The sequence below is a fragment of the Paralichthys olivaceus genome, chromosome 4 (genome assembly GCF_024713975.1).
Source record: "Paralichthys olivaceus isolate ysfri-2021 chromosome 4, ASM2471397v2, whole genome shotgun sequence".
NCBI classification, from domain to species: domain Eukaryota; kingdom Metazoa; phylum Chordata; class Actinopteri; order Pleuronectiformes; family Paralichthyidae; genus Paralichthys; species Paralichthys olivaceus.
Window position 1 is genome coordinate 626,464 of NC_091096.1, and position 18,537 is coordinate 645,000.

The 18,537-nt window shown below is 44.2% G+C and overlaps 1 protein-coding gene across 6 annotated transcripts in view; it reads right to left on the reverse strand.

The window, feature by feature from the left end:
- Positions 1–541: 541 nt before the first annotated feature.
- LOC109643290 (dematin) overlaps positions 542–18,537 on the reverse strand; it is a 22,051-nt gene continuing 4,055 nt past the window's right edge. For 2 of the 6 annotated variants that reach the window (XM_069522912.1, XM_069522915.1), the window contains exons 2-18: positions 12,883–12,918; positions 12,147–12,193; positions 11,175–11,209; positions 10,780–10,860; positions 10,525–10,653; positions 9,591–9,635; positions 9,265–9,439; positions 9,029–9,073; positions 8,750–8,902; positions 8,443–8,552; positions 8,120–8,225; positions 7,482–7,540; positions 7,364–7,406; positions 7,107–7,114; positions 6,845–6,901; positions 5,278–5,358; positions 542–5,167 (exon numbers count right to left, since the gene is read on the reverse strand). In XM_069522912.1, coding sequence (XP_069379013.1) covers positions 5,054–5,167; positions 5,278–5,358; positions 6,845–6,901; positions 7,107–7,114; positions 7,364–7,406; positions 7,482–7,540; positions 8,120–8,225; positions 8,443–8,552; positions 8,750–8,902; positions 9,029–9,073; positions 9,265–9,439; positions 9,591–9,635; positions 10,525–10,653; positions 10,780–10,860; positions 11,175–11,189 — 1,221 coding nt within the window. In that variant the 5' untranslated portion in view covers positions 11,190–11,209; positions 12,147–12,193; positions 12,883–12,918 and the 3' untranslated portion in view covers positions 542–5,053. Of the gene's footprint in view, positions 5,168–5,277; positions 5,359–6,844; positions 6,902–7,106; positions 7,115–7,363; positions 7,407–7,481; positions 7,541–8,119; positions 8,226–8,442; positions 8,553–8,749; positions 8,903–9,028; positions 9,074–9,264; positions 9,440–9,590; positions 9,636–10,524; positions 10,654–10,779; positions 10,861–11,174; positions 11,210–12,146; positions 12,194–12,882; positions 12,919–18,351 lie in introns of all 6 variants that reach the window. The other 4 variants (XM_069522914.1, XM_069522918.1, XM_069522913.1 and 1 more) reach the window with 4 other exon arrangements.

The window sequence follows — 18,537 nt, forward strand, 5'->3', positions numbered from 1 at the left end:
AGAGAGGGAGGACGGACCAACACACTCATTATGTATGGAGGAAGGGAGGGAGGGAGGGAGGGAGGGAGGGAGGAAGGGAGAGAAGAGAGGGAGGACGGACCAACACACTCATTATGTATGGAGGGAGGGAGGGAGGGAGGGAGGGGGAGTGTTTTAACCAAAAGTGAACTTTGGTGTAAACTGGTGTTTTTCTGTGATGAAGAATTTTGTCGACATTAGGGGAAAATTAAATAATATAACATAAAATAGTAAATAGTAAATGTTTAAAACTCCATGTCCAGTCTGCTAACATGGAGGAGGAGGAGAGATTTATGACCTAAATACTGCAGCCAGACACCAGGGGGCGATCAATATGTCTAAAAACTGTGTTCAGTTTCAGTTTCTCTCTTCGAGGACGTGAACCGAGCAGATTGAGAAGTTCACTTCCTGGTTCCTCTCTCACCATGTTGCAGCCGACCAATCAGAGCGTGGAGGGGGCGTGACTTAAACAGTAGTTGATCATGTGAAGTCGGTGAAAAAAATGAAGTTTAACACTTTCTGCTCAAAGCAAAGAGAAACACTCTTTATTGTTACTCATGTTATTCACTCACGTCACCATTCACCTGTTACATCACCTGCATCCAGATGTGACAACAGCTGCAGTTATTCATGACATCATCATCCAGTGGTTCAGACCGCTGCAGTCCGACCTCTGACTATGTAACTGCCAGTGTCGTTATATCATCCATTTAAATAAAGGTTCAACAAAAGTCTGACATGGTCATGGTGACATCATGCATACAGCAGTTACATCAGAGACTCGGTGGCGTCACTTTTGAAAATAATTCAATAACAACAGAATAAATCACCTCAAAATGTACAAAAAGAAATAAAAACAAACATGGAACAATCTTTGTGTCGTCATGGTGTTAGTCACAGCAACCCACTTCCTGTCTCGAATGAAAACTCAACCAATCAGAACAAAGCGTGAATCCTCTCAGTATCATCAAAGAGAAAGAACAAAGTCAATCATCTCGAGACGTAAAGTGACAAATGTGCGTTCACTCCAGAAACAAACTTCACTTCTTTTTTTTCTGCTTTTCAGTCTTTTTGTTCCACAGAAGCAGGAAACATGTGGAGGCGTGGTGGCGATGCGGCGTGGCGGTGAGGCAGACGTGGCAATGACTGTTACGGGACGACGCCATGACAGTGATTCTGCAGCGAGAGCCAGCTCATGACTCATTTTAGCTTCAACAAATCACAACAAAACACTGAGTGTAATTAACTGGAAACATGACGTCATCAGATCAGGAAGGACAGGAAGTACCAACGCTGCACTGCCAAAATAAAAGTCCTGCATTTAAAATGCTAAAAGACATGGAAAATATATTCAGTACCAAAAGTCTAATAATTCCAGGAAATAGTTATTCAGTTTAAATCGTTAGATCTTAAATATGTTTTATATGACGGCAGCTGATGATTGTTCAAGAGAAAAATCATCACAGTATAAAAATAAGTGAAACTTTCGCAAACTCAGAATTATTGCACAAAAAATCTAAATGATTAAACTCCGTAAAAGAAAAAGCAGAAAATCTGAGAATCTGAAGCCGAAAAAGTTTGAAATTTTCTGTCGACTAATTGATGAATCGTTTCAGCTCGACTTGTATTTACAGTTAAATTTGTAAAGTAATTAAAAAAGGCAAATTTGTATGAAACCTTCAGTGAACAAGTGCAGACGGACGTTGGAAACGTTTTCATTTGACCTGCGAGTCTCTGATTTGATGAATGTGACGAGAACCGGAGGAATAAATGTTTCAAAATGGCCGATCTGACGTCTCATTGGTTCTCAGTCATTTAATCCTCCATGTTTCTCACGAGGTCACGACTCGACGTCTGAGCTGATTCTGTTCAACGTGTTGAACGAGTTGAAGAATCATCACAGTTTTTCATGCAGCTTCAGATTAAACGTGAAGAGATCAGATCCGATGCTGGCGGACGTCAGGACGTTAAATAAAAGTTCAAGTGCTTCACTCTGGTTAATTTCCCATCATTCCTTGTGTCGTCATTTGGTTCCGAAAAGGAAATGCTTTGTGTCTTTTACGGTGAAAAAACATATATTTTTTGTCAACATTCAGGATTTTACATGTTAGATTTGTTCGGTTTAAAAAACACGTCATTTATCTACGTGGTTAAAAAACAGCTGCACATCATTTGGTCACTAAGCAACAGTAAATGTTTACAACCTGCTGATTGGACGAACCAGAGCTGCGAAGAGACGGAGTTGGGTAGGTTCTGTGTAGGCTCTGTGTAGGTTCTGTGTAGGTTCTGTGTAGGTTCTGTGTAGGCTCTGTGTAGGTTCTGTTTAGGGTACATGTCTACGTGTAGGCTCTGTGTAGGTTCTGTGTAGGTTCTGTGTAGGGTACATGTCTACGTGTAGGTTCTGTGTAGGTTCTGTGTAGGCTCTGTGTAGGTTCTGTGTAGGTTCTGTGTAGGGTACATGTCTACGTGTAGGCTCTGTGTAGGGTACATGTCTACGTGTAGGTTCTGTGTAGGTTCTGTGTAGGGTACATGTCTACGTGTAGGCTCTGTGTAGGTTCTGTGTAGGTTCTGTGTAGGGTACATGTCTACGTGTAGGTTCTGTGTAGGTTCTGTGTAGGTTCTGTGTAGGGTACATGTCTACGTGTAGGTTCTGTGTAGGTTCTGTGTAGGTTCTGTGTAGGGTACATGTCTACGTGTAGGTTCTGTGTAGGCTCTGTGTAGGTTCTGTGTAGGTTCTGTGTAGGTTCTGTGTAGGGTACATGTCTACGTGTAGGTTCTGTGTAGGTTCTGTGTAGGGTACATGTCTACGTGTAGGTTCTGTGTAGGTTCTGTGTAGGGTACATGTCTACGTGTAGGCTCTGTGTAGGTTCTGTGTAGGGTACATGTCTACGTGTAGGTTCTGTGTAGGTTCTGTGTAGGTTCTGTGTAGGGTACATGTCTACGTGTAGGTTCTGTGTAGGCTCTGTGTAGGTTCTGTGTAGGTTCTGTGTAGGTTCTGTGTAGGGTACATGTCTACGTGTAGGTTCTGTGTAGGTTCTGTGTAGGGTACATGTCTACGTGTAGGCTCTGTGTAGGTTCTGTGTAGGGTACATGTCTACGTGTAGGTTCTGTGTAGGTTCTGTGTAGGTTCTGTGTAGGGTACATGTCTACGTGTAGGTTCTGTGTAGGTTCTGTGTAGGGTACATGTCTACGTGTAGGTTCTGTGTAGGTTCTGTGTAGGGTACATGTCTACGTGTAGGCTCTGTGTAGGTTCTGTGTAGGGTACATGTCTACGTGTAGGCTCTGTGTAGGTTCTGTGTAGGTTCTGTGTAGGGTACATGTCTACGTGTAGGCTCTGTGTAGGCTCTGTGTAGGTTCTGTGTAGGTTCTGCGTAGGGTACATGTCTACGTGTAGGCTCTGTGTAGGTTCTGTGTAGGTTCTGTGTAGGGTACATGTCTACGTGTAGGTTCTGTGTAGGTTCTGTGTAGGTTCTGTGTAGGCTCTGTGTAGGCTCTGTGTAGGTTCTGTGTAGGTTCTGTGTAGGGTACATGTCTACGTGTAGGCTAAACAACAGCTGGAATGATTTAAATTGAAGCTGAATGTTGTTGATGTTTTTTAAAGAATTGTTTACGTTTGAAGGACAGGTCACATTTTTCTGATGCATGATGGTCTATATTGACTGGTCAGTGACAATAATTTGTTCACGATGCATTGTGGGAAACAGAGTCCACAGTAGTGAGCAGCAGTGATTTCAGACACAGACTCTGTCTCTGAGCTCTGGTTCCATTTTTGTTTTTCTGCAGCACACAGACCAGGAGTGTGTGTGTGTGTGTGTGTGTGTGTGTGTGTGTGTGTGTGTGTGTGTGTGTGTGTGTGTGTGTGTGTGTGTGTGTGTGTGTGTGAGTGTGTGTGTGTGTGTGTGTGTGTGTTTCACTGCCACTGTTCAGATTGGAGAATCAGCCGATGACAGTTGAACATTTTTTAACTTTTAAAAATTAGTTTCAATCTTAGTTTCAGTCTAAATCTTTTTTGAGTCATTATTTAACGTGTCACATACAATAAATGACCAAAAGTATGTGGACAGCTGAACATGTGATCAGTCAGTGAACTGCTGATGTTGCATCTTTTAAAATCGTGCTCATTTTAAATCAACAGTAAAAACCAGTTCAACTTAAATCAACACTTTAAAACTTTTCTACCTGAAAGCAGCAGATTCAAACCATGGAGCCTTGTGTCCGTGTTCTGTGATGATCCCAGGACACGAGGAAGAAATGGATGAACTGTTACGAGTTGGTAATAAACAACTGAATCTATATGATGTTATTTCACCTGAGACAAGAGGAACGTTATCGAACCTCCTCCACCTTCACCACCCCGTCAGACACACTGGACTCTGTGCTGTCCTCTAGTGGACATATTGCTAAACTGTCATGCCACCTGAAACTCTGTGGGCAGTGACGGTTACATGGTTTGAAACGGACGAATCTCTTTTCATACGTAGGAAAATACATGAGCCTTAAAGCTGAACTGTGATCAGTTCAAAAACACTGAGAGTTTATCTGCAATATTCAGCAGGAAACTTTAAAACATGGAGAACTCTAAACAGAGACGGTGGATTTGTTACAGCAGCAGCTCTTCTGGGTCAGGAAGCAGAGGATCATGGGTAGACCAGTGGGTCGACACGGTCACTTCATCGCTCAGAGACGTGTGGCTGCAGAGGGCGCTGCTGCTCAGTAACAGTTGTTGACTTAACGATTCTGAATCTAAATTTATTTGACTTTCCTGTGGAGTAAAGAGAAACTCTGCTCAGGCTCATTTTAATTGGTCCCTAGCTCTCTGAAGTCCCGCCCACCACTCTTCTTCTCGCTGTGTCTTTTATCGTTTGAATCAAACATCCAGAGACCGAAGACTCAAACCTGAAGCCAGAGACGTCGACACGCTGCTGCTCTGAAGACGAAGAAGAAGAAGATGATAGTGAAGTTTTGTTCAGAGTGCGTGGTTTCCCATCAGTGATCCAGGAGATGCAGGGGATTGTGGGAGGTGGAGTCCCGGCAGTCAGAAGAGACAGAACTTCTTCTTCATGTCGTTCTTCTTCCAGAGAGACAGGCAGTCGAAGTCGTCGATGGACATCCCGAAGACACTGAAGAACTCCTCCTCAGAGAGGTGGCGCTGCAGGAGCCAGAGACACAAACTACTGTCAATGGAGCACAACACTTCCTTCAGGTGTTTCACAATAAAACATGGAACCTGAGGTGGTGGAGGACCAATCAGATCTTTACCTCCAGTCTGGTTCTGTCCACACCAGGAGGCAGTTTGCTTCGTCCTCTGTGAGTCACCACCAGCATCTGGTACGGATAAATCTGCAGACAGCAGTGTGTGCGTCAGACATGTTGTGTAGACATGTTGTGTAGACATGTTGTGTAGTCATGTTGTGTAGACATGTTGTGTAGTCGTGTTGTGTAGTCGTGTTGTGTAGTCATGTTGTGTAGAGATGTTGTGTAGACATGTTGTGTAGTCATGTTGTGTAGACGTGTTGTGTAGTCATGTTGTGTAGACATGTTGTGTAGACATGTTGTGTAGTCGTGTTGTGTAGTCGTGTTGTGTAGTCATGTTGTGTAGACATGTTGTGTAGACATGTTGTGTAGTCATGTTGTGTAGTCATGTTGTGTAGACATGTTGTGTAGTCATGTTGTGTAGACATGTTGTGTAGTCATGTTGTCTAGTCGTGTTGTGTAGTCATGTTGTGTAGTCGTGTTGTGTAGTCATGTTGTGTAGTCATGTTGTGTGGACATGTCGTGTAGTCATGTCGTGTAGTCGTGTTGTGTAGTCATGTTGTGTAGTCGTGTTGTGTAGACATGTTGTGTAGTCATGTTGTGTAGTCGTGTTGTGTAGATGTGTTGTGTAGACGTGTTGTGTAGACATGTTGTGTAGACATGTTGTGTAGTCATGTTGTGTAGTCGTGTTGTGTAGATGTGTTGTGTAGTCATGTTGTGTAGTCATGTTGTGTAGACATGTTGTGTAGTCATGTTGTGTAGTCGTGTTGTGTAGATGTGTTGTGTAGTCATGTTGTGTAGTCATGTTGTGTAGACATGTTGTGTAGTCATGTTGTGTAGACATGTTGTGTAGTCATGTTGTGTAGTCGTGTTGTGTAGACATGTTGTGTAGACATGTTGTGTAGTCATGTTGTGTAGTCATGATGTGTAGTCATGTTGTGTAGACATGTTGTGTAGTCATGTTGTGTAGTCAGTGTGTGTAGACATGTTGTGTAGACATGTTGTGTAGTCATGTTGTGTAGACATGTTGTGTAGACATGTTGTGTAGACATGTTGTGTAGTCATGTTGTGTAGACATGTTGTGTAGACATGTTGTGTAGTCAGTGTGTGTAGCAGATTGTCGACTCGTTCACAACAACAGGAGCATGTGGGTAACGAGGGGCGGAGCCTGTAGAGCAGCAGGAGGCGGGACATGGCGTCTAAACTGTGTAAAGATCCGTGTTGTTGTTTACAGCTCGTCCACACGGCGTCGGCCCTCATCACCAAAACATCTGGAACCTCCTCGTCTCTCCACGTGGACGTCTTCGTTAGAAACCTCAGAGACTCGCTCACTGAGAAGGTTCCAGATGTTTTCTCTCTTGGACTCACTCTGACATTTTACAGATGTTTAGAGGCTGCAGGAGACTCTCACATACAGAACACGTCAGGAACATGTGAGGAACATGTGAGGAGCATGTGAGGAGCATGTGAGGAGCATGTCTGTAGCTCAGTTCAGGTGTGACAACAGCAGTATAAGACTGTGAACAGTATTATACAGTAATATGTTTCACATCATGAAATGTTAAAAACTAACCGGATGCTCCAACATGCTGGGCAGAGAGTTTCCTCTGTCCATCCTCGAGTCTCCGTTCTGCGGCACAGAGTCCAACACATGTTTCTATTCACAGGAATTTTCTTTTTATTACTGTTCTGAATGTGAATGAATGATGAGTAACTTTATCATTTTTAAGTTTTGTATAATGTGTGAATGGACTTCCTGAATAACTCATGTAAAATAAATCAACATTAAATGAATCTTATTATCAATGAAATGTATGAAAACAGTCAGACTGTACCTGGAGACCTGCACAGACAGAAAGAGTTGAAGACAGATCAGTCGTTAGCTTCATATAGATCATATCACATCATATCTAATAAATATCTATATATAGATTAGTGATGAGTGGATTGGTGCAGGTTTAAATAACACGTTTCAATAATATCACATTTTAAAGCAGGTGTTGTTTGTAATATTCAGATTCATGTTTTTGTGGAGAACAGTTTAGATAATAAGAAGAATGATGAATGATGGTTTGATCTAAAGTCACTTTACCTGCAGGAGTTTTGTGGGAGGAGCTGAACTCTGTAGACTGAAGCTGAAAACAAGCACAAACATGGTCATGGCCACGTCACGGGACTCTGCTCTGATTGGACGGTTGAGCGTTACTCACCCTGGAGAGGCTGGACTTAGAGGAGTCTGGGAAATAAACCGACCTGGAGGCGTTTGACCCTGAAGAGGAGGAGGAGGAGAAAGAACAGAAAGAAGTTATCAGGTCATCCAGGACTCGTTCACTCCTCCTCCTTCACTTTTACTTCCTCTTTCTTCCTTCTTCCACCTCCCTCCTCCCTTCTTCCTGCTCCTTTACCCTCCTCCCTCACGTTTACTTCCTCCTTCTCCTTCCTCCTCCCTCTTCCTTCCTGCTCTTTCCTCCTCCTTCCTCCACCATCCTCTTCCTCTCTCCTTCCTGTGATCTGATCTGATCGTTTATAAATAACATGGAAGTCTGTAGTCTGCACCTATTCTGACCACTAGGTGTCCCCAGAGCTCTGATTGCTTCACCCCAGGTTATTAAAGGTCAATGTTTCAGATATTCACACACACACACACACACACACACACACACACACACACACACACACACACACACACACACACACACACACAAGCACACTCTTGTTATACAAGGTTTTATTGTTTTATTTCAGGTGTCCAGTGTGTTCGGTGATTTTGGAAGGTGTGTGTGTCTGTGTGTGTGTGTGTCTGTGTGTGTGTGTGTGTGTGTGTGTCTGTGTGTGTGTGTGTGTGTACCGGTGTTTTGGCTGCGGTCGGGCAGGGAGCGAGTTTTCCTCCTCAGAGGAGTTGAAGATTTCTCCAGCTCCTCCTTTAGGATGATTTTACCAAGATTAGACTGAATCTGACAGAGAGAGAGAGAGAGAGAGAGAGAGAGAGAGAGAGAGAGAGAGAGAGAGAGAGGGGGGGAGAGAGAGAGAGAGGGGGGGGAGAGAGAGAGGGGGGGGGAGAGAGAGAGAGGGGGAGAGAGAGAGAGAGGGGGGGGGGGAGAGAGACAATCATTTGTATGCTTTATCATCATTCAGATTTCTTTTCTCTCTTTATCTTTTCTCATCTTTTACCTTGTTGAGTTCTTGTTTCTGAAGAGTTCTGAGTCCCCCCAGTTCATCATCCTGCTCCTCATCCCCCTCTTCATCTTCATCCTTCTGCTCCTTCCTCCTCCACTCCTTCTCTAGAGGAGGGGAGGAAACGAGGATAGAGGAGAGGAGCAGCAGTGGTGAGTAGGAGAGGAAACACGGAGAGGAAGAGGTGACGGGAGGGAAGGAGAAGAGTCAGATTGATGCAAGAGTGTGTGTGTGCATGTGCATGTGCTTGTGTGTGTGTGTGTGCATGTGCATGTGCTTGTGTGTGTGTGTGTGTGTGTTGTACCAATCACAGCCATGGAGGGGGGGCAGGGCCAGTATTCGGTCTCGATCTTGGACGGCAGGTTTGGGTCGGGAGGTTGAGCTGCTGGAAACTTTGATGACTCGATGATCAGATCCTCAATTTGTTTCCCCTGAGGGACGACAGAGGACGACACGTCTGCACAGACACACACACACACACACACAAGCACATGCACACGCACATGCACACGCACACACTGGTAACATGATTACATGTAAATGGCGTGTAGCAGAAACCTCTTTAAACCTCAGTGAAACAAACCTTGTTTGTAGATCGGAGGCTTCTTATAGATGTTGGAACCATTTTCTGAATAAAAGAACATTTTAGAAATAAATTCTTCTTCAAGAGATGAAAAATAAAATCTTTCAAATTTGAATTTTTTTCAAGTATAAATTAAATTAGTTTAACTTAAATCAGAAGACTTTTAAAATAAATGATCTTTACATGTATTTGTCGTGTTCTTTTATTTGCTGTGGTTTAGAATGAACAGTCGTTACCAGGCCTGTGGAAGTGCTGCACGGAGCTCTTGTTGCCAGAGGAGTGTGTGTTCAGTGTGTGTGGTGTGTGTGGTGTTGATGGGGTGTGTGTGCTCTCTGTTCTGCTGGTCTGGAAGGTGGAACCAGGAGAGGAACCTCCAGGGGAACGGTTCTCCAGCCAATCCTTGGGCAGGTTCTTGACACAGAGAGGAGGACGGGGGACAGCGGTCAGCGAGACACACGATGATGACGTTAAATCTTATTTGATATGTGTAAACCATTGTGTGTGTGTGTGTGTGTGTGTGGAGCATCACAGTGTAAACAGGAAGTGAGGGAGGGGGTCTTACCTCTGGGGAGGGAGGAGGAGAGATGGAGCGAGGAGACAGAGACCTCTGCAGGACGAGAGACAAGAAAATACTTAAAAAACTTTAAAGTTAGAAACAGATTCAGAAAACAAGGAAAAGACTTCAGACGTAAATATGTTTATACTGATGTTCTTCTTGTTATTGTTTTAGATCATTATTATTATTGTTATTCATTTGGAACGGGTTCTAAGTTTAGTCAATAATAACAGTGTGTTATTGTCCTTATTCATTATTTATTATTAATAACGGATGTATCATCTAAAAGCAGTGAGCCGGTCGCTCTGATTGGACAGCATGTTGCAAAGCCTCATGGGACAGTTATGGGTTTGACTGATATTTGGTTGATATTTGGTTGATGTGGGTTTTGTGTATTTGTGTTTTTTGTGTTAATTTAAGTTCACTTGTGTTGTCACCAGGATGTGGGATGTGTCTGTTATTGGGTCCAGTCATCGCTCACGTGAGACGTCCCAACAGAAAGTTGTGTGATTTACGGGACGTCAGTTTGGTTTGTGAGGACAGTTCTCTGTGGTCGCTCGTCATTCTCACACACACTCTGTTCACACTGATCTGATGAACTGTTGTGTATTCAGATTCAGTTTGTTCTGTAACAACAGAATCTGTAACGAGGCACAAGATGTTAAACTTTATTGTAAATAACTACAAATAAAAAGAAAACACAAATTGCTCCAAATAGAACTGGAAAAGAGACGATGAGGATACTTTGATGTAAAATATAAATATAAATGCAGAGTCGAGTTTAATTCTGAACCAACGTGTGTTTGTGTCGTTTTATTAACACACAACAGGAAACTGAGCTTTTGTTAGGGACGATTTTCACCAGTGGATTTGTTGACAAAGTGTGTGTGTGTGTGTGAACTGTGTTACATCACACACACACAGACACACACACACACACCTCTAGTGGACTGTAGCTGTAGTGCGGCTGGTAGATCATCAGGTCGGGTCGCTCGATGTCCAGAATGGCTTTGTCTCTCGGCAACGCCGCCAAGTCCTTGTAGCCGATAACCCCATCCTCCACTCGGGCCTGAGGGGGGGATTACAGATTACTGCCTCAAGATTAATCTGAAGGATATAACCTAATCAGTGTGTGTGTGTGTGTGTGTGTGTGTGTGTGTGTGTGTGTGTGTGTGTGTGTGTGTCTGTGTCTCACCACAATGGCGGCTGCAGGGGATCCTGGGATGCTGGACCCTCTCAGCGACAACACACTCCCTGGTGACGTCTGAGCGCGCTGCTGCTCTCACACACACACACACACACACACACACACACACACACACACACACACACACACACACACACACACACACACACACACACACACACACACAGGTCAGAAGTCAATGACAAACATTTAGGTTTAAATTCAAAGTTTAAAGTAAATCACAGATTAAGAATTTGTTTTTCATCATTTTTCCAATTCAGAAAAATGAGGCTGATTGAAACTAATGAAACTTCACATCTGATCGAAGTGGAAGTGAAGAAATGTCACAGCTCAACTCTCACTTTTAGAGTCGGACTTTTTAAAATATCACAAACAGAATTTACCTTGGGCATCATCATGACTGCTGATTGGTCGGTTCCTGAGAGAAGAACATACGCAAGATGTTATTGGTTATAGATCTGTACAAAAATATAAAGTATGTTATAGCAGAGTAAAAATACACAGGAGAGACAGAAACATAACCTCAGATGCAATATACACATGAACAGTAGGGGCAGTGTCGGGGCGGTGTAGCGGAGAAGACGAGCGAATAAATAGAAAATGTTGTGTTTGTGCGATCGGATCATTGTGTGAATGTAAACAGTCGACACAACTGTGTGTTCACGTCTCTGCTGCAGAGAGACAGTTCCACATTGTCTGAGGTGAGAGGACGACACAAAGGGATTATTCCAGAGAGCACAGCTTTGTCCCCCCCCACCCCCACCCCCACACACACACACTCACACACACACACACACACAAACACACACACACACACACACACACACACACACACACACACACAGGCCTGGGTAACATGCGGTCAGTGAGGAAAAGACTGCTCATATAAAAACAGTGTGTGTGTTTGTCAGTGTGTGTCAGTGTGTGTGTGTGTGAGTGTGTGTTTGTGTGTGAGTGTCAGTGTGTGTGTGTGTGTGAGTGTGTGTGTGTGTGTGTGTGTGTGTGTGTGTGAGTGTGTGTGTGTGTGTGTGTGTTTGTGTTTGTGTGTGTGTGTGTGTGTGTGTGTGAGTGTGTGTGTGTGTGTGTGTGTTTGTGTTTGTGTTTGTGTGTGTGTGTGTGTGTGTCAGTGTGTGTGTGTGTGTGAGTGTGTGTGTGTGTGTCAGTGTGTGTCAGTGTGTGTGGGTGTCAGTGTGTCAGTGTGTGTGTCAGTGTGTGTGTGAGTGTGTGTGTGTGTGTGTGTGTGTGTGTTTGTCAGTGTGTGTGTTTGTGTTTGTGTGTGTGTGTGTGTGTGTGTGTGTCAGTGTGTGTGTGTGACAGTGTGTGTGTGTGAGTGTGTGTGTGTGTGTGTGTGTTACCTCAGGGAGAATAGGGGATCATGTCTGTATCTGTTCGTCTTCAGCGCCTGAACACAGATGTTAAAAACAGACCGATGAGCTCGACTTCACACGATGGAGCATTTTTCAGGTTTTCTGTAGTTTTGATCTCTGGTGTCACTGACTCTGAATAATTGATGCGCTCGTTTGTGGTCGACTGAACGTTTCGCTGTGACTCTGGTCGGAGATGCTCAGGAAGGATTTCTGACTCAAACTGTCTTCTGTTCAGGGCTATGACTCTAAACATCCTTTATGTCTGAAGAAAATCCAAGTGACCAAAGCTGCATCACTGGAAATCTTTTATTTTCCTTCAGTACAAACTCCTGCTTCACTCAGACACACATGCCTTTATTTTAAAGTAAAGTTTCAGAAGTTTTAAAACCTGTCAGGCTGAACTTTGGAGAAATGTTTCAGAAATAAACAACAATTAAGTTCACGATCATCATCACTACCATCTGACATCAGACGTCTCCAAACAGAGAAGCAGTACCAGCTGTGACCAGAGAGGTCAGTGTGATCCCTGTGTTAAACAACAACAACAATATGAATAACTGTAGCTCTCGATTAGTTGATGGAATCAGGCTTCAGCTCTTTAAACAAAGATTCACTCAGTGAGCAACTTTGATTCTCTCAGGTTTGACCTGAAACCTAAAGGAAGGAAATAAAACCTACAACGGCACAAAAGAGAACAGGAAGTCTTCAAATCTGAAAAACTCACATGTTCACAGTCGCACGAGAAACTTCAGCTCCGACTCTGAAGAGACAAAACACAATAAACAGTTTTTAAAGAGAAGCAGGAAGAGTTTACTTCCACAACTGATCTTCAGGTGAAGCTGCTGTTTAAATAGAAACGTGAATGGACTCTTGAAGAAGGACTCGTCGTTCTGTCTCTGTTTAAAACGTCTCCTCTGGTAGTTTCTATAGCAAACGTCTCCTCTGGTAGTTTGTATTGAAAACGTCTCCTCTGGTAGTTTCTATAGAAAACGTCTCCTCTGGTAGTTTCTGTAGAAAACGTCTCCTCTGGTAGTTTCTGTAGAAAACGTCTCCTCTGGTAGTTTCTATAGAAAACGTCTCCTCTGGTAGTTTCTATAGAAAACGTCTCCTCTGGTAGTTTCTATAGAAAACGTCTCCTCAGGTAGTTTCTGTAGAAAACGTCTCCTCTGGTAGTTTCTATAGAAAACGTCTCCTCTGGTAGTTTCTGTAGAAAACGTCTCCTCTGATAGTTTCTATAGAAACGTCTCCTCTGGTAGTTTGTATAGAAAACGTCTCCTCTGGTAGTTTGTATAGAAAACGTCTCCTCTGGTAGTTTCTATAGAAAACGTCTCCTCTGGTAGTTTCTGTAGAAAACGTCTCCTCTGGTAGTTTCTGTAGAAAACGTCTCCTCTGATAGTTTCTATAGAAACGTCTCCTCTGGTAGTTTCTGTAGAACACGTCTCCTCTGGTAGTTTGTATAGAAAACGTCTCCTCTGGTAGTTTCTATAGAACGTCTCCTCTGGTAGTTTGTATAGAAAACGTCTCCTCTGGTAGTTTGTATAGAAAACGTCTCCTCTGGTAGTTTGTATAGAAAACGTCTCCTCTGGTAGTTTGTATTGAAAACGTCTCCTCTGGTAGTTTCTGTAGAAAACGTCTCCTCTGGTAGTTTCTGTAGAAAACGTCTCCTCTGGTAGTTTCTATAGAAAACGTCTCCTCTGGTAGTTTCTGTAGAAAACGTCTCCTCTGGTAGTTTCTGTAGAAAACGTCTCCTCTGATAGTTTCTATAGAAACGTCTCCTCTGGTAGTTTGTATAGAAAACGTCTCCTCTGGTAGTTTGTATAGAAAACGTCTCCTCTGGTAGTTTCTGTAGAAAACGTCTCCTCTGGTAGTTTCTATAGAAACGTCTCCTCTGGTAGTTTGTATAGAAAACGTCTCCTCTGGTAGTTTCTATAGAAAACGTCTCTTCTCTCTTTCTAACGTCAGTAAACTTTGTCCTCAGGAGTTTCTGTCTCAGTCTCAAGTCGTCTTCAAACAGCTGATGTTCGTTTATTAATTCTGATCATTTAGAGTCAAACAGAAAACTTCACTTTGATGGATAATGTTTGTGAACCAAGCGATTGTCTGGATTCTTGTTCTCCTGTGAATAAAGTCTCATCCAGCAGATCTGCTCAGGTTGCTAGGTAACCGCACTCAGTCGTCCAATCAGCTGGCAGAAATGTGGTGGAGACAAAGAGATGGATGAGGCACTAAAATAGACCTCCCACTGTCAGACCGCCCCGACTCTGCAGATCACCAATAACTGTCCATCACGTTGTCTCGACACACTCACACTGCTGGGGTCACAGGCGCAGGTAAACCCCACCCGGCTGCCACGCCTGGGAGGATAATTCACGCTTCCACTGTCCCACGGCTCAGCTGTGAATTTGTTTTTTTCTGTGAATCTAACTTTGGAAATATCCCAGAATTCCTGTCAACGCCCCAGAGGGACGAGGGAGCTGCTGGTTGTGTGTGGGAGGAGAGAGCGACACACAAAACTGAAAACACAAACAGATCAACTGAAGACTGACATGACAATAAAACTAAAAAACGATAAATAACTCGTCTGACTTCTTTCAGAAGTCGTCCAACTCTCTCTCTGCATTTGTTCCAAACACGTAAATTATCTCGTTAATTTCACTGCGGAGGTCGTTAGTTCAGGTCACTGCGTCTTCACACACACACAGACAACACAGAGACGGGTCCTGAGAATCTGCAGTCGCTCTCTCACACACACACACACACACACACACACACACACACACACACACACACACACACACACACACACACACACTGTGAGTGACTCTAAACTTTGTGAACACAAAGTTGAGTTTTCATCTGGATCTGTTTTCTAATCTGTGAGCTCTTGTTCAAACCGAGTGACTCAGCAGAGTGACGACCGTTTTCCAGTCAAGGTGAATTTATCAGATAATATTTTATGGGTCAGTCACAGCAGCTGGTTCCATGTTTGCTAAACTAACTTTAAAAAACTCGAGACGAATTGAAGCCAGTGAAATGATGCGTTCACTTTCCAGATTTCACTGAAACCACGATTTCATCTGAAGCTTCAGCAAAGTGCTTCAGTTTCAACCACAAAATAAAACAGAAACAAACTGACAGAGACGTTTGACGTCTTGGATAAATGTCTCTGTTGCTGTCGACCGCAGATGATGATGATGCAGATTTGTAAAACAAAACAAAAAGTCTAAAAACATCCAGACCTGTGTTTTATCTGGAGCTGAGCTCTTCTGTCGTTATCTTCTCCGTACACGTGTTTGTCTGAAGAGTCAAACGTGACGAAGTCTTTTTAGATCTTGGTGGTTTTTAACCTCCTCCTTTAATTTGATTGGCGAGCACCTGTGTCTGTTCAAACACGATTTGTTTTGGCCGCTGCCTCCGACGCCACGTTAAGAGCTGTGTCGTACAAAGGGGCGGGACGAGACGCAGCAGAACCACGATGCAGCTCAGCACTGTGTGACATCACCACTGTGTGACATCACCACTGTGTGACATCACCACTGTGTGACATCACCACTGTGTGACAGTGCAGTTACTGTTCTGACTGAGACGCCACCTGGTGGCAGAAATCACACATCACGTGTTTAAACTAAGAAGTCACTGCCTCCGATTCACCAGCAGCTTCTACAGGTCGACACTGAGTCAGGTTGTAGAATCTAAACCTCAGTGACATAACTGATCGGACTGAATGCTCCTCCTGCTCCTCCTGCTCCTCCTCCTCCTCCTCCTCCTGCTCCTCCTCCTGCTCCTCCTGCTCCTCCTCCTCCTCCTCCTCCTCCTGCTGTTTCAGTCTCTTCAGTTTGTGTCGTGATGCAGAAACATGTAAAACACGTCTGAAGCTGTAAGTGGGTCAGACACTGAAAACTGCTGAGTCACAGCTTCACAGCTGATTATTCACGTTCTCACTGTGACTCATCACCAACAGACGATGAAGAGTGTGATGAGTGAGAACATTGGTGAACATCAGAGAGAAGAACGAGCTGAAACGACAGAAACTTCTTTGACAAACTTTATTTAACGTCTACTTTGAGCTTTAGTTTGGTTCATGTCCCATCTGCTAACATGGAGGAGGTTAATGAGCTATACTGCAGCCAGACACCAGGGGGTGATAGAGATGTTTTGGCCCAAAACGTTTGGAAGCTGTCATGTCGTCCATCTTTATTTACACACACACACGCAGGAAATCGTGTGTGATGGCAGGCTCTTATCTCAGCTCGCAGGATGTGACCACACCCAGCCCGAAGGTAACGGCTGCTGTCATTGGTGTGTTTCTTGTGATGTTTCCTTCTTTCCTTCCCTCCTGTCCTTTACAACATCCTCCTTCTTCCCTACCACCTCATCCTTTCCTTGCTCCTGTCGTCTGTCCTCTCCTGCTTCCTCCTATCCTTTGCTTCACCATTTTTTTCTTACCATTTCCTTTCCTTCTCTTCTCTCCTACCTCCTCACTTGTTTGTTTATCTCCCTCGCCCGACTGTCTCCTCCTTTCCTTATCTCATTATATCTTTCCATCCTTAACTCCTTTCTTTCCTTCTTCCTTCCTCCTTCTTCTATGTTCCTCCTATGCCTCCTTCTTTCTATCATAGGTTTCCTTCCTTTCCTTCCTCCCTATCAAGCTATCCATATTTCTTTCATCCTACCACCTCCATTCTTTCCTTCCCTTGAGTTCCTTCCTTCCCTGAATTCTGTTGTCATGACGACAGCAGGAATTTCACGGATGCTCCAAAAAGCCTGCTGCTGACGGAGGACACCCGTCGTCGTCATGACAACAGAAACACAAGTGCATCCCTGACAACACCTGAAGTTCCTGTTGCTGATTCCTCCTCATTCTTCAGGTGCAGAGACAGGAAGTGGAAGGTCTGGAAGCAGCTCAAGTGACAATGAGACAGACGCTGTCTTGTTTGAGTCACACGGTTGTTTTGAAGGTTGAGAGGCTGACAGATTACCGATGTGTTTTTAAACGTGTCTCCGGCTGATATCAGAGGAGAGAGGAAGGTGTTGTTCTGAATAAAGCTCGTCCGTCTGTCATATCAGCAACTTAAAATTCCTGCAGTGAGGGAGCTGACGGTGGACGGCAGTCTGAACGCCTGCAGCCACAACAACACAGTGCAACACCTCCTCCTCCAGCAGCAGCTCCACCGCTGGCTGAGCCCATGGCCTCATTCCTGCAGCATCAGCCCCCCCGGCCCCCCCGGCCCCCTCGGCCCCCTGCTGTACACACAGATAAGAGCAGAAGCCTCCGTCTGCCGCGGTCACACACTGGATCTGATCTGCACCAGTTTCTAAAAGAACATTCTGCTTTTTCCAACCTGAGGATTAAACAGCTGCACCAACATGAGCCGTCACGACTGAAACAAACCGAGCTGCGACCTCTAAAGGTTCCCAACCTGAGGGTCGTGACCTCTGAAGGCGTCGCAGTCATGAGACGATGAACAGAAGAGAAAAACTTAACGAAACACGTCTTCAACACAAAGTTTCAGTGTTAAGCATTGTTCACATGACTTCATGCTGAGGAGCTACACTGTCGTGATCTACAGAGGTTCTAGACATGAACTCCGGGAAATAGTCTGTGGACATTTTCTGTAGTTTGTGTTTCTCAAGCGAAGAAGCAGCAGATTGTCCGGATTCAGTCGAGGGGTGGAGCAATAACACGTGTCTCCATTGTAATCGTCTTCACGTTAACTTACAGGTTCAGTGTGAAGGAGTTAGTGACTTTTCCAAAATAATAGAAACATGTTATCACGACGCAGTAATGAAAAACAACATCCTGCAAAACGATGGTACAACTGAACGAACGCAGTTTAAATCAAAATGATGAAACATGTCTCATGAAGGAGGACGTTGTGTCAGAGGGACGTCTACATGTAAACAGTGTGTGTGTGTGTGTGATACAGCGGCTTCCTGTACTGTGGCATGATGGGTGTTTAAATCACTGATTGGTCCTTTAACTCCTCAGGTGTAGCAGCTGGGACAGACATGTATTTGAATGGGAGTGTGTGTACTCGTACGGTCCCTGAACGTCTCTCCTCGCTGCGTGGGCACTCTCCTCTATTTCTGGACTCATGAGTCATCTTCACTCGAGTTACACAACAGAAAGTTTGGCTGCAGCACGAACAGAAGCAGCTGAGCGGAGCCGATGGTCCAGCTCAGTCCGACTCACCAGAACCGGACGTTTTTCATTCGTGTCCATCATTTCAACATTTTGTCTCAGGACCTAGTGATTGGATGAAGTCGTGTCCTGTTCAGCTGCTGCTCCACAGTTTATCCACATGTTACATCATCTCTATGTATTTATCTGCACCAGATCTCGGGGGGGCGTCGTGGTGGTAAACTGGTTTGCACTGTT